This window comes from Aphelocoma coerulescens, chromosome 1, assembly GCF_041296385.1.
Source record: "Aphelocoma coerulescens isolate FSJ_1873_10779 chromosome 1, UR_Acoe_1.0, whole genome shotgun sequence".
Taxonomy (NCBI): Eukaryota; Metazoa; Chordata; class Aves; order Passeriformes; family Corvidae; genus Aphelocoma; species Aphelocoma coerulescens.
In genome coordinates this window covers 93,689,477-93,704,609 of record NC_091013.1, presented here as the reverse complement: position 1 = coordinate 93,704,609, position 15,133 = coordinate 93,689,477, and the positions used below count along the sequence as shown (strand labels likewise).

At 54.0% G+C, this 15,133-nt stretch overlaps 2 protein-coding genes across 2 annotated transcripts in view; one reads left to right on the top strand and one right to left on the bottom strand.

Annotated features, from left to right (window-relative positions):
• The window catches only part of PHB2 (prohibitin 2), a 99,788-nt gene that overhangs the window by 30,129 nt on the left and 54,526 nt on the right, over positions 1-15,133 (bottom strand). The gene's annotated exons all lie outside the window — the stretch shown is intronic.
• ENO2 (enolase 2) lies at positions 235-9,684 on the top strand. The gene is made up of 12 exons (XM_069031416.1): positions 235-321; positions 3,168-3,259; positions 4,184-4,279; positions 4,565-4,623; positions 5,616-5,685; positions 5,851-5,984; positions 6,688-6,910; positions 7,359-7,556; positions 7,685-7,886; positions 8,088-8,196; positions 8,334-8,392; positions 8,729-9,684. The coding sequence occupies exons 2-12, from the start codon at positions 3,175-3,177 to the stop codon at positions 8,796-8,798; spliced, it is 1,305 nt and encodes a 434-aa protein (XP_068887517.1). The 5' UTR covers positions 235-321; positions 3,168-3,174; the 3' UTR covers positions 8,799-9,684.

Below are 15,133 nucleotides of genomic sequence, written 5' to 3'. Positions count from 1 at the left end.
GTTTATCCTGCACACCCACTCCTATTCCCTGGCTCTCTCACCCTCATCTGTCTGCGTCTATCCCTTGCTGCCTGCCTCTCTCTCTCTCTCCATCCCCTACGTGCTGTTTGCAAAGCTTTGCTAAATCCTGACTCATCGCAGCTCTGGGTCACATGCTGCTGTCCCGGCCCTATCAGGGGCGTCTCCATCCTGCTGCTGCCGCCACCGTTGGCTTAGAGGACACATCATCTCCCCTTGAGGTCCTGCATCCCTCCTCAGCTTCGTCCTCTCTCCTTTCTACCAGCACTTTCTCAATCTCTCGTCCACCCCTGCCCTAGGAAGGTAAGTGTCTCCGCACAGCCAGCACCCCCTCACCGCATGCATGTTTCTGCTGCCCACCTTGTGCCCTCCACACCCCACACGCACTTTGGGGTCCCTGCGGAGAAGGAACACGGTGAGCGGCATTAACAACTAAACTCCCCTCACTTCCTCCCCCTGCTCCTCCCACCTCTCTCTCCTCACCCCCATCCTTCTGACTTTTCTTTCGTATTTTAATTTCAGGTACTCCCTCCTTCCCTAGCCCCCCCGCCCTTTCCCCTCCCGGCAGTCATCATTTCAGACGTGAACCCGGGGAATTGCAGGAGCGGGGGCAACCAACGAAGATAGGTGGTGCTCCCAAGGGCACTGTCGGGAGGTGCTGCGGGATGGAGCTTTCCCGGGGGGAGGGGTGCTAGTGGGGAGAAGGCAACGCTCAGCCTGGGCACCGCCGGGGAAAGGATCCAGCCTCAAAGCGGACCAGCCCCCCCGGTCTCCCGAGGTGTTGACATAAACACGGGCGCTCAGGGAGGGGGAGGGAGGAGAGGGGATGTTTTCCTATTTGCACAGCCCCACACCACAGGGGAGGGGGAGAGCCGGGAGAGGAGTTGACAGTCAGGCAAGCAATAGCTGCATCAGTCACGACACTGCAGCAGTGCGGGCTTCCTGGGAGCAGTGCCCAGCCCGGGGGAATCGCAGCACACACGGGACTGGTGGCGGTGCCTTGGAGGAAAGGTCTTCACCGTGCTGGCCTGGCGGGGACAGGGAATTGCTGCCAGCGCCAGCTCCACAGGAAGGCACTGCAGCAGCGTATGCTGCCCAGCCCCTGTTCACGGGGGGCTGCACAGCCTCCTCTCTCTTCCTGGATGTGGTCTGTGGCTTCCCAGCTATGGCTCCATCCCAATCCCTTATCCCAGCTTATCCGCCTCTGACCTCCTTTCAGGACAGTGCAGCTGATGCCAGGGATTTCAGGGTGGTTCTGTTCAAAAGAGAGCGAACGCAGGGGACATGGGGCAGCAACACAAGTGGAGAAAAGGGTTTAAAGGACTACAAGGGAGAGGAGATCATGCAAGTGATGGGGTGGGGCAGGCAAGGCTGGATTTGGGCTTGTCATTTGGCTTCCGCGGAGCTGGCTCCAAGAAGGGCAGGTGGATGTGGCCACAGGGATGTGACCAGGGGCAACGTGACCACATAAGCAGAGAGGCACAGCATCTGGCAGGGCTCTGCTGTCAAAGATGGCTTTAAGCGGGGTCCTGTCCCTCTCTACCCAGTGGAGGCTGTTGAGGCATGGCCAGGACACTGCTGCAAAAGGAAGCTCACGGCTGGCTGCGCCGGCACGACTCTGGAGGAAGTTCCTGTGGCGTGTGCCAGATGGTGTCAGGAGCACTGCCAAAGTGGCTGATGGGGGATCCCAGCCCAGATGGACATGGTGGAGGGCCCTGTGCAGGCTCCAGAGAACCCTGGAGTCGCTGACTGAAACTCCCCACACGAGAAGCTCTGGCTGAAAGTTCAGAGCAGCAGCAGGATTTCCTCACAGCCCTGTGATTTCCACCCACCCTGGGCAGTGGGGTCAAGCGCTGACTCTGGCTTCCCCATCCTGCTTCTCAGCTCCCCTCAGTACTGTGATGTGCTGCTTCAAGCTCATTTTCCCCCTGCCCCTGTGCTGGCTGTACCCCTGCTCACACACACCACAGGGAGGTCCTGGCTGGGGCTGTGTGACTACCCTGGCCTCTGCCAGCCCTGCTCAGGGTTGAGGGAATCATCCGTGGGAGCCAGGGGAGGAAAACCTGGCAGTGTTGGGAGCATGGGGGGACACACCTTACTGCAGCACCCTGGCACTGCACAGACCCACAGCCGGGGGAATGAGAAGGTGGCATGGGGGGAATGAGCTGGTTTGGAACCCCTAGAGAGCAAACTGCAGCAAGAGAAGCTCTTTCAAACAGCCATCATCACCCACCAGCATGTTTTCTACTTCAGGTTTAAGCAGATGCCTCAAAATGCTAGGCTTCCTCACCCTCCTCATCCAACAGAGATCCAGCCCGGTCTCATCTGCTTCCCCTTCAGGAGCAGAGGGAAGGGTTGGCAGCTGGGCCAGGTCCCCGCTCTCTTCAGAGCCCTCTTTGCCACCTCTGAGGGACTGTGGCCTTCAGCAAGATGGTTCCTTGGGCTGCCAGGCTCCACGCTCCCGCCACCCTGGCACAGCCTGACCCTGCAGCTCAAGGGGGACACAGAGGCTGAGCAGGCGCTCAGCAGGGGGACATGGCTGGGGTCTGGGACAGTCAGGCTGGGATGGCTCCCCTGTCGTGGGCTGGAGAGGGGCTGGGGGTCCCCACTGACTGGCTGCCCCCTGCCCTGCCCATCACGCTCGGCTGGCTCCCTGCTCACTGCACAGGGACGCAGCAGCCGCTTGCTGTCTGGCCTGGCAGGCACTGTCCTCGCCTCCCGGCAAGGGGACAGGAGATGCCAGGAGCCGGTGCCCCGTCCTTGACGCCAGAGCCAGGGGCACCTCCCCGCTGCGCCAGCTGATCCCTCCCTGTCTGCTGCCCGTGGCACCCTCCCCATCCCTGCCATCCAGGCTCATATTGGGTGCTCTGCTGTGACGCAGGGAGAAAGGCAGAGAGAGCTCCCAGTTTGTCATCTGCGGCAGAGGGACAGAGTAAATTCAAATAGATAGCCAGTTCCTGGGAAAATGTTTGTAGATTCCTGTAGTCTGCGTGAATTTCTAAATTTCCTGGGGCAAATAGTTTTAGCCCAAATTTCTAAGCTCACTTTTCCTTTAATTTCCTTCTCTCTGTCAGTCTAGACATAGTAGGGGTGAGCACCACGTCCTGGAGCCTCTGAGCTGAACATATCCTGTCCTCTTCTCTCCACAGACTCACCATGGCAGTCGAGAGGATCCATGCCCGTGAGATCCTGGACTCCCGTGGGAACCCCACTGTTGAGGTGGACCTGTACACACACAAAGGTATGAGGCTGAGGATGATGAAAGACGGAGGGAAAGCCCTGCCCACCGCAGCAGAGCTGGTGCTGTGCAGCAGCCTGGCATGCCGAGAGCATGGAGGGTCCTCACTGGTGAACCCCCAGCAGACAACAAGCCAGGGGAAGAGGCAGAGACCAAAGCTCTGCTCATGGCTCTGCTTGTGCCTGTGCTCAGCAACTCTGCACATGTGCCAGGCAAATCACGACAAGACAGCTGGCTGTCCTGTATGTGACCTGAGCCATGCACCTGCTCGTAGCAGGGATGGAAGTTTTTTTTATCATAAATATTTATGCACCTTCTCATCATCCCCCTGCTGCAGCTGTGCTTTTAGTCCTGGGGCACAGTGGAAGTTTGGTAGCACATCCATGGCCATGCTCATGGCAGGGGTAAAGCTCTGTCCCTGAGATCTCTGTGCAGGTGTGTCCATGCATGGGTCTCAACTGGAAGAGCTGCATTTGCACTGGGCCCAGAACTATTTGGGTTGAGGGGTGAGGAGCAGTGAGAGGCCAGAGCGGGCATCCAACCGTTGTCTTCCTTCTTCAGTGAGGCAGAAACCTCAGTCTGAGGGGGAGGAAGCTGAGGGTGGCTGTGAGTCAGGCTGCCTCTGGAACCAGGAGGAGAGCTGAGGAACCTGACTTCCACCCATCATACACAATTCTGGGATCAGTGGAAATCTCTGGTTGCCTGTCATCCAGGTTCCTCAGTCTGGAAGCCCTGGGTGCATTTATTTCTGCCACTGAGGTGCTCCACCTCTGAGAAGACCAGCCATGAGCAGCCAGCCAGCGGGGCCATCCATTTGCACAAGCAGCTGCTGCATCCTTCCCTGTGAAAGCAGGGCAGAAGCAGGTGCATGAGAGTTTTTCCTCTTCACCCTCTGCTTGTCTCACACCTCGTTTTGCTGTTTCCCAGGCATGTTTCGTGCAGCCGTCCCCAGTGGAGCGTCCACTGGTATCTACGAAGCGCTGGAGCTGCGAGACAATGACAAGTCACGTTTCCTTGGAAAAGGTGGGGAGATGCCTGCTCCACAGCTCATCCTCGGGGCTGCCTGTGGGTGGGGCTCTGCTGGAGGGTACTGCCCATCCATCAGTGTGACACGGACGTGTCCCACTGCCCTCAGCGAGACCACAGAGGCACAGACCTAGTGTAAAGTGAAAGATCAGGCCTCGATCTTCCCTTGCTGTCTCCCTCTCTCAGTCTCTCTATCAGTCCTCTCCCTCCCTCTTTCCACTCCTCTCTGCCTCACTCTCTGTCTCTCTCTCTCTTTCTTTCTCTGCCTCTTCCCTTCTTTAGGGGTCCTGCAGGCCGTGGATCATATCAACAGCACTGTCGCCCCAGCTCTCGTGGGCTCTGTAAGGATTTCTCTTTGTTCTCCCTTGTCCAATGCTTACTCTGGTCCGTCTCTGTCCCCTGATCTCTGTCTCTGCCTCTCTTCATCTCACTGGGTTGACAGACATAGCGATGCTCTCTGTGAACCTGGGCACACCCCTCCTGCCCTCCATGCCTGTGTGTGTCCACAGCAATCTTTTCTCTGGGAGGAAAGGATTTAACGCTTCCTGGTCCACCGCAGTATCTGTGCAGCCTAACTAGTCCCCCCGGTGCTCCCTGTAGAGCTCACTCCCTCTTTCAGCTGTGCTCCCCGTCAAGCACTGAATCACATCCACATGTCTGTGGCCTCATCCTGGTGTGGTGAGCAATGGTTGTATCGTGCAGGGTCTGGCACAGCCTTGCAGAGCAGTGGTGTCACATCTGCAGCCTGTTTACACCTGAAGACCTGGAGCCTGCTTTGAGGAGAGCTGAGCTGAAGCCACATATTACACCCCATGTAGCCATGGTTGGCTCTGGCCGAGAGCCCAGTTCTCTCCACCCCTGAAAAATACCCAGCCTGGTGGAGGGCTGCCTGTGTTGGGTCTAATCTTGCTCTCCACCTCCCTCATGGGGATTGGCTCCATCCAGGCTACATTCGCTTGCTTGAGGTTGAACATGTTCTGTGGTTCTGCCTAGCTTCTGTGTGGCCACAGCACCACAAAGCTCCCTGGAAGCTGCCAAAAGGCTGGGTAATTCCCCGAGGGAGTCCTGTGTCCCCAGTAATGCGTGGCCTTGCCTGGGCTGCAGGGCTCCACTGTGGGTACATCTACTCTGCACTGCAGCAACACCATTGTGGTTACCTAACCTGACTAAATACCAAGGCATCAGTTTCCAGAGCTTTGTGTGTATATGTTCCTCCACAAGCTGAAAAGGTCCTTGTACCCCCCAGCTTCTCCATCAACACCCGCTTTCCCACACACCAGAGCCAGCAGCTATTCCAATCATCCCCTTCTCAGGAGCTATTTCTTTCTTGCAGGGCCTCTCTGTTGTGGATCAAGAGAAGATAGACAATCTGATGCTTGAGATGGACGGCACAGAGAACAAATGTAATTCCTCCCTCTTTTTGGCTGGGAAGTTATGAGCGTGGGAGGCTGCAGGGCTAGAGCAGGGGGCACTGTCAGAGCTGTGGTGAGCCCAAGCCTGAGCTGGCAAGGGCACCCACTGGGCAGGATGTTTCCACCTGAAAAGTCAATCTTCTCCTTTGCCCACAGCCAAGTTTGGTGCCAACGCTATCCTGGGAGTTTCGCTGGCCGTGTGCAAGGCGGGAGCTGCGGAGAAGGATGTGCCCCTGTACCGGCACATCGCTGACCTGGCCGGCAACTCTGACCTCATCCTTCCTGTGCCAGTAAGACTCCTCTGTCCTTGACATCTGCCTTCAGAAACTCCGAAAGAGTGGTGTTTCCAAAAGAAACTTCAAAGGTGTTAGGAGGTAGATAAGGAAGGGATATGGGACTGAAACATCAGCTGAGTGCACTGCACTTGTCAGGGGAGCAAACCAAGGCCTGAGATTTGTCAAGTTTCAATTGGAAGAAAGGAACCTGAGGAGGATACAGCAGAGGTTGTGGTGGGGGGCTGACTGAAGATCTCATTCTTAGCACAGGAACCAGAGAGCATCATGCAAACCCTCTGGAGCACAGTTCAAAACAAGGGCATATGGGTCTTCATAGGGGAAGCTGCCTTGAGAAACTCCTTCACAAAGGATGTTGTGGATGCTAAAATTTTCTCAGGGTCAAGAAAAAAGGTCCTGGAAGAGAGACTTACAGCATTGTTGATAAACATGTACAGATAAACACTGCATAGATAAACACACATAGCTCAGGAGATCTCTGAGAGGGAAACAGGTGGGAAAATCCTTTCCAACCATCTGCTTTGAGCCACTACTGGAAGGAAGACTCCAGGCTCATGTGCCTTTGATCTGATGGTTGTACCTAATGTGCTTATGTTACCCTGTGGGATGTGGCACGAATGGGCAAGGTGACACATCTGAGAGCCACCTCTAAGGGGTGCCAAGACCAGTTCAGCTCTGACTCTCTTATGGACTCTTCCAGGCTTTCAACGTGATCAATGGAGGTTCCCACGCGGGCAACAAACTGGCCATGCAGGAGTTCATGATCCTGCCTGTGGGAGCCGAAAGCTTCCGCGATGCCATGCGCATCGGGGCTGAAGTCTATCACAACCTCAAGAGTGTCATCAAGGAGAAGTATGGCAAAGATGCTACCAATGTGGGTGATGAGGGAGGCTTTGCCCCCAACATCCTGGAAAATAGCGAAGGTGAGAGCCCTACAGAGATGGGGTACCCCTGCCTGCAATGCTATGGGTTCCTACGCTCAGCTCACAGCATTCCCCAGACTGATTCAAAAGATGATGCCTCAGTGTCACTGACCTCCTGTATTAGGGAGTGTTTCTAAGCTCCTTCTCCTTGGGGTGGCCTCGATCTGTCACAGCCTCTCCATACAAACCTTTTATGCATGTGCACACTTTTACAAGGACTTCCACAAACTTGTCTTTGAGCTGTGGGATTGCATTTTAATTCCTCCTTGTCCTTTTGGACACAGCCTCTACAGCTCCTTGGCATGTTTCTGGGCTCTGGGCTCCCTTCTACCTCTCCATCACACCACCAGACTCTTAGTGGCTCTAGGGACCTCTCCAGGGGAGGCTCCCACCAAAAGGCAGAGCTCTCTGCATGGGCTGACTCTCCTGACTGCAATTCTCCTCTCAGCTCTGGAGCTGCTCAAGGAAGCTATTGACAAGGCAGGCTACACGGACAAGATTGTCATTGGTATGGATGTGGCAGCCTCCGAGTTCTACCGTGATGGCAAATACGACCTGGACTTCAAGTCCCCAGATGACCCAAGCCGCTACATTTCTGGAGATGAGCTGGGCGACCTCTACCAAAGCTTTGTACGTGATTACCCAGGTGAGCTGCTGTGCAGGGCAGTAGGGAACCAGCACTGGGGCTGTGCACTGACCAGGCACAAACGCTCCGTGTTTTTGGGGTGGGAAGGGAGGCAGCTTTGACTCGTGTCTCTTCTGTTGTCCTTTCAGTGGTCTCCATTGAGGATCCCTTTGACCAAGATGACTGGGAGGCCTGGTCTAAGTTCACTGCTAATGTGGGGATTCAGATAGTGGGAGATGACCTGACAGTGACGAACCCCAAGCGCATCGAGCGAGCTGTTGAGGAGAAAGCCTGCAACTGCCTCCTGCTCAAAGTCAACCAGATTGGATCTGTCACAGAGGCCATCCAAGCGTAAGTCCAGCCCACTGCCCTTGTTGTCATGTGAATGATGAACCACAGCAAGGTGTCACACTATGCACTGGGTCAATAGCCTTGTGTCTCTACCAGAGTGTAGGATGCTGGGAGTGGGAGCACAGGGTCCCTGGATCTTACCCTGTGCACGTGGTGGCTATAGGAGTAGGAGCTACTGACTGCATTTCTCACTTCCTGCAGCTGCAAGTTGGCCCAGGAGAATGGATGGGGTGTGATGGTGAGCCACCGATCTGGGGAGACTGAAGATACCTTCATTGCTGATCTGGTTGTAGGACTGTGCACTGGGCAGGTAGGTGAACCCCAGGCCATGCACAGGCCTGGAGGAAAGCAAAGGGGTGTCAAAACAGAATCCCCTGCTCTGCCATGGGAAACTGGTACAAATCATAACAGTGTCTTACAGTGTTTGCTTTGGGGAATGCTTTACAGATAAAGACGGGTGCTCCCTGCAGGTCTGAACGCCTGGCTAAATACAACCAGCTCATGAGGTAAGGGGCTCCAGGGATGGGAACGCAGAAGAGAGAACGGGGGAGTGACTAATTGAGTGGGAGAAGCTGAAAGCCCAAGGGTAGACGGGACTCGTGGGTGAAATGCTATAAAGACAAGGCACAGAGATGACAGTATGATCCCGGGGAGGCCTCTGGCGCAGACCCTTTTCCTCCTCCTTGGCATGAGGGTGCAGCCCTGCAGGCACAGCAGCTGGCAGGAGCTGAGCTCCTCAGGCACACGTCAGCTTCCTGCTGATGAGCTGCCTTTCCGGTGCCCTGGTGCCTCCAATGCTCCCACACTACGAGGGCCTGATGTGTGCTGTCTCTCTCCTGCAGGATTGAGGAAGAGCTTGGCGATGAAGCACGCTTCGCTGGACACAACTTTCGCAACCCAAGTGTTCTTTGAACATTGTCCCCAGGGCACAGCCACCCTGCTGCTCTTTCCCACCTCACAGACTCTGAACCCCCCTTTCCTTCCACTGCTCCCTTTTTTGCTCTTTCTCCCCACTCTGTCACCTGGTTTCCTCTCACCTCGAAACCCCTCGAGTTCAGGTGTCCCCGGCTAGATGTACCCAGGTGAAGGATGAGAGAGCGGCCTACACCCTGTCCCTTGCTGTGGGGTCATAAGCATTCCTGGATCTAGGCATTGTGTGTCTCTGTTGTTTGTGCAGGGCCACGCCTGGGCCCCTGTGCTCACGTGTCAGACCACGGGAGCGTCTGCCCGGTGTGTTCCCTCGTACGCCGAAGCATGTGCGGTGACCATCTGTGCGTCGGCCGGTGTGCTCGGACACTGCTGCAGCCGTAGCTGTGTCCAGCCGAGTGTTGCCAGCGGCTCGCTCTCGTTGTGCATGTGTGTAGGTGTGTGTACGTGTCCTGGCCTACGGCGTCCCTGTGCCCCAGGCGTGTGTCTGCACCGAGCCCCGGTGGGGCCCGCGCGTCCCTCGCCTCCGCCCCGGCAGTGTCGTGTTGGGCTGTGCTGTGTTGGGCTGTGCTTGCCGGCAGCTTAGCGTTGAAGTGCACTGCTGTCCCACACCGGGTGTGCGTGTGTGTGCGTGTGTGTGTGTGCTGTCAGTCTCTGGCTCAGCACATAGTACTGTGGGGCAATATATTAAAGCACATCCGTGAACAAACCCATGCTCTCATTTGCTTCTTGTGACCTTTTTCTCTCTGTTCCCTTCCCTCTTGCACCCCTTCACCCTCCCCTCTGCCCACGATGTCTGCTTCACCTTCTGGACAGCCCATGCTCAGCTGAGCAACAGACAAACTACAGATCCCTAAACTCTATTAAAATGTATTTCACACCTGAGTTGCCTGACTTGGCCTGATGTTTATCTCTAGATGCCAGTGTTTGGGAAATGGGGACATTTTGCCATCAGAGCAGGAGATGCACACACAGAAAGGTAACAAAGCAGAGGGGACTGGCAAGGGGAAGAAAAGGCCCAGGTACCCTCACCTGCTTTCACAGCTTTGTCCCACAGCCAGACTGCTCTGATGGCCACCAGCTGGGAAACACCAAAGGGAAGGCATGTGGGATGACTTGCCCCTGTCGTCTCCACCAAACCATGTTGCATCTGCTGTGCAGGGATTTTAATCGTACCTTCCACTGATGTAAAGACCTCAGGGTGGGCCCCCAGTCCGCTGGACTCAAGTGATGGTAGACTGCAATGGCAAGTCTTTGAGAGGGAAAAAGCTGATTGTCCTCCCCCAAAAGGGGCTAGTAGAGCAGTGAGTAGAGGCGTAGGTGGGGTGTTAGTCTCTCTCAGTTCCATCTGGTTTCACAGGGGCAACTCAGCAGTATTTGGGGAAAGCCGCCCGTGCTCCAGCCAGTGCCCCAGCAGGCTGGGTGCCAGCAAACCCCAGCACTTGCTCAACAAACAGCTTTGTTCTGGACGGACTCCAAGGAAGGAGGGAGGCTGGGGGTGCTACTGTGAGAAATCCAACTGGAGAATAAATGATAAAACTACCTTGCCCACCATTATGTTCAAGTCAGTAGCCCTACTGTGTTCTTGGGCACACTCAGCTCCTGCCCCACTTCCCGACAGAAAGTTTCCAGACCCTTGCTTAACTCTTGTCATTTGTGATGAGCAACGACAAGGGTAAAGACTGAGGTTTCTCAGTAAGTCGCAAGCCCCCTTGACTATATCGTAACGCAGACTTTAAAATCCAACAACAAAACTTTAAAACGCTGGCATTTCACTGCTGATCCTTTACTAAATAGCACAGATTAAGGACTAAGTCCAAGAAAGGAAGACAAAGACTTTGGCACACATGCCCAGAACTGAGAAGCGGGTGGGAGGGAGAATGCGAGGGTAGAGACAGGATTGGTTTCCAGGGCATCACCAGTGCACACAACACACATCTCAGTGGCAGGGAATAGCTTGTGCCCCGGCTGCAGGCCGGCGCTCGCCCGTGCTCTCTGGGAGCTGTAGTCCGGGAAGGCTCTGCTCCATCTTCCCCCGCCTCCGCGTCCCCCTCGGCAGCACCCGGCACTCCGCGGGGTCCTGCGGGCCCCCCCAGCCCTTCCCCACAGTCACGTCTCCCGCAAAAGCGGTTGCGTGCGTGACGGCGCTGTTTTCCTGATGGAATGTGCATTTTGGGTACAGGCAGTGGGCTGTCTTTTCCGGTTGTACACCTCACTGCTCCTTTGTTTTAGATACTGGGATTTTGTGAATAGTATGGCTACCGCTTAGCAATCGGGGCAGGTTTTTTTGGAAAAAAAAAAACTTTGTTACCTTTCATATTCCCAAGAGCATCTCCCCTTCCCCCCCCCCCCCCCCACCCTCCCCGCCCCTCCCATTTGTCTTCTTCTGTACAAGGAAGGCAATTAAGTGCCCGAGGTAGTTGGCGTTGCCCACTTAAATGCAGCAAGGCTGCAACAGCAGGGCAGTGGTGTACATGTCCCTGCACCGTGGGAAGAATTTGTCAGGGAAGGGTTTCTGCCTCTGAGGCATCATCACGTCCCTGTGTCAGGGAAGGTGTGTGAAAGCCCTGAGGGCTTACGAACACATCGTGAAAGCCCTGAGGGGATGGGGACACATCCCGCCACAGCAGTACCTCACCTTGGTGCCTTTTCTAAATCAAAAGAGTTTCTCACTGCTGGCACGATGTACAGAAGGAGTACGTGATGCTGGCATGTTTGCTTGGGCCACTGCAAATACTTGTCCTGAGCCAGCGCATCCTAAGATGCTTATGTTGCTTTCTCTTTGGCTCAGTGGCAGAGATTTGGTTGTGGTTTCGTTGTGATAGAAATGTCCAAGCACTCGGCTATTCCCGCACCTGAGGACTCCTGTTGTATAAGCTGATGTCTCCATCAGATTGCTGTGCTGCAATGTGAGTGCAGTCAGAGTATGAGTAACAGCACGGGGATGGGCTGGCAATGTGATGCTATCTGTGAATGGGAACGTCTGCTGGATTTGCTTTCTTTTACCTCTCAAATCATACGCTGTTTAGATTACATCTTCAAAGCAATGTTTAACTGTTAAAGGGACAATATAACATTAGGTGCTCCCTCCCCCCCGCACCCCCTCCCCCCTGAGCTTGAAGAATTTTTCTTTTTTTTCTAAATACATGCGTGCACCCATAAATGAGCTGGAAGGGGAGATGTCACTGAATTAGGCTTGTTGTAGAGTGCAGAGAAAAGCCTTAATGATGAAGAGCTACCGAATTTCTCTAGTATGTTCTCATCTGTCTCAAGAACAATGGGATGTTATCCAGCCTTGGGAAACCAATATCTTTAATATAGGAGGCTGTCAGGGACACTGTCTTGATGAACATCTGACAAGAAGTCAAAAAATTTGGGTGCTGGGTAATTCCTATGAGATGATCAGCAACTTAATCAAAAGGAGAGTATTTGGCTCTGCTGCTGGAAGACTAAATACAGACAGCTTGGACAGGTTGTCAGGAGGACATTACGAAGCTCTCTCTCTAGGCAGAGATCAGCATCCTAGAGCATTGCACATCTCAGTGTGGAAGCAGCTATAACTTGCTTCCTTATTCCTTCTGTCAAGGAGACTGCTATATGCTGTGTGTCAAAAGGGAGATGGGGCTCTTTGTATTTTTAGAGTCAGAGTTTCACGGGATGATGGAGATGAGTTGTTTGGAGGTCTAGACTTCAAACCCCTGCTAACAGCAGGGCTAGTTCCAGACGTAGATGAGGCTGCGTGGGGCCTTGGCCAGGCATTTTTTGACCATCTCAAGGTGAGGAGATTCCCCAGCCCCTACTGAAACCTGTGTCAGCGCTGAACTACCTTTAGGAAGGAGGTTTTCCCTTTATCTAGTCACAATTTCCCTTCTTGCAAATTTCACAGGCGTTTCACCGTGTATCAGTCAAAAGAACTTGGCTCTGACTTCTCTGTACCCCTCCACACCAAAGAAAAAGAAAAAAGCTGAAGAGCGTAATTGGTTACCTCCTAACTGTTCTCTAATCCCGGCTGAAAGAAACAGCTCCTTCGGCCTCCCCTTGTATGCCACGAGCTCCAGCACCTCACTTATCTCATTCCCTCCCCCACAGGACTATCAGCACCTCTCTTGTGCTGTATTTCCCTAAGAAGGCTACATCCCAGCCAGGGCCTCTTGTTTTGCAGGCAGCTGTTTGTCCCTGGGTAGAACTGGAAAGCAGTGGGATGATGTGGCTGGAGAGATCTCTGGGCGGCGTGTCCTGTCTCCCTAATCCGAGGGGGGACCAGCTCCACCCCAGCAAGTTTGGTATCTGCTTGCTGAGCCTCCTAGCTGGCTCACAGACTCCCCAGGTCATATATCCATCCTAAAGAGACACAGTTAATAATGCTCTTGGTTTGCCCAAGGCCTTCAATCTGTTGATTTCAAAGGTGAAATAATTTCATTTCCCACGTTCTGCAGCCAGTCCACCTTGGTCTCACTGCACGAGCACACACAGACACTCCTGTCTATCTTCCACCTGTGCTTTCCACCCTGAAACAGAGCAGAGTATGGTCTGACCTAGCAGCAATTTGGCTATGAGGATTTATGAGTGGGGAAAAGGAATGGTTGCCCTGGTCCTGCTTCTCTTTTCAATCAACCCTGATGTCTCTTCATAAACTAAGACCACAGGCCACCTTTGGCTGGCTTCTTGCAATAAACCAAAACCTAGTACGATTTTCATAAGGTATTGGAGTGTCTGCCTCTTCACTTATTGAAACAACAAATGACACTAAAATATTGCTAATAAATTTAACATTTAAGTCAAGTTTTTGAACTGAAGCAACTGTCCTGATTGTGGAAGATGATGACATGAAAACCATTTGGGGCTTGACATTGTGGTTAAATAAACTTGGTATCACATGTTACTCATGCAGAAGATCTCTGCAATACCAACCACTGTAGCTGCCACAGAGGCTTTTCCTCAAACCACAAACCTTGGGGATCTGGGTATTTTGTTTAGCATCCAGAGAACAAGGATCTTGACAAGATCTTCTTCCTTCATGAATCATCACTTTGGCCTCTAAGGGTCACACACACTGTGAGCTCGGGATGCAAGGCTGTCAACTCCTAAAGGTGACAGCTTGAGGCAGCCGTGACAACCGCAAACACCACCACCTCAACAGCAATAATAATATTATGTCTTCTTGTCTGGGGCTCAGCTTGGTGAGGCACTTTGTGAAGCAGATAAAGCTTACCCCTGTGCTTGGGATCCACAGGGTGTTCTCTTCCACACAGCACCTCTCCAAAACAAAACGCTGAAATGTTTTGAACTGACCACACAAAACCCAGTGGGTATTTTTGCAAATGTTAGCCACGGCTTTTTCAATCCCCCACGCCCAGGTGTGGGAACCAGAGAGTCCTAGGGAACAACAGCACCTCAGGATTACTGCTGGCAGGGCAGAGGCTCCGAGTGATGGCCAGGACAAAGAGGCAGGCTGGGGAGAAGGGTGGATGTGAGAATGAATGAGGGCTAGAGACATGAAGCATGCTGATGTTGTGCAACAGGGTGCTTTGTGCCAGTGGGGCTGGCTTGGGAATGAGAGGCACCATGAGCAACTCTGCATCCAGGATAAATAGTGAGGCCCCGAAATGGCACAGTACCCCTGGGAAGTGGGTGTGGAACACTTGCACTGGGAGCCATCGGCTTAGAATGGTGTTGCAGGGACATTGTTATTAATGATTTTTAAAGCATTGGGGTGAATAGCACTGCTGAAAGCCCCACGAGGAGACAAATACATCTGTATTCAGCGCCGAATTTGGACGCCGTACAGTAAATAGTGCTCGGAGCCATGTAACGGACAATGAGAATTGCTGAATAAAAGCCCGTGGAGAGCACGCCATCCAGCCTGCTCACTGAGAGGTCCTGCCGAGGAAATATTTTGGGATTATGCTTGAGGGCCATCAGAGTGAAATTTGCCCATCTGCACACGAATGCACCCTTATTTAAACATACAGCTGTGCTCATGTCCGTGAGACACAGCTCCAGGTTTGCCCCCTCGACTGCCGTGCCTTCTGCAGCTAAACGGGGCAGGAGGGGCAGCACTTGTAGCATCTCTTCGGCCCCCAGCCCCGCGCTCTCGCTGGCCGTGTTGCCGCGGCAGGCAGCGGCTGGAGCTGGATCAGCCCCTTGGCGGGCTGGCCGGGTGACAGAGCCGGCGGGCTCCCCCCTTCCTTCCCAGAGCCTTTCCTCCGACAGCAGCTTTTCCAAAATGGCCATCGACGCCATGAACTTGGCCAGCGAGGGGAGGCAGCGGCGTTTCTGAACAGCCGGGGGGAAATGTTTCGCGTTTCTACGGCTGAGCC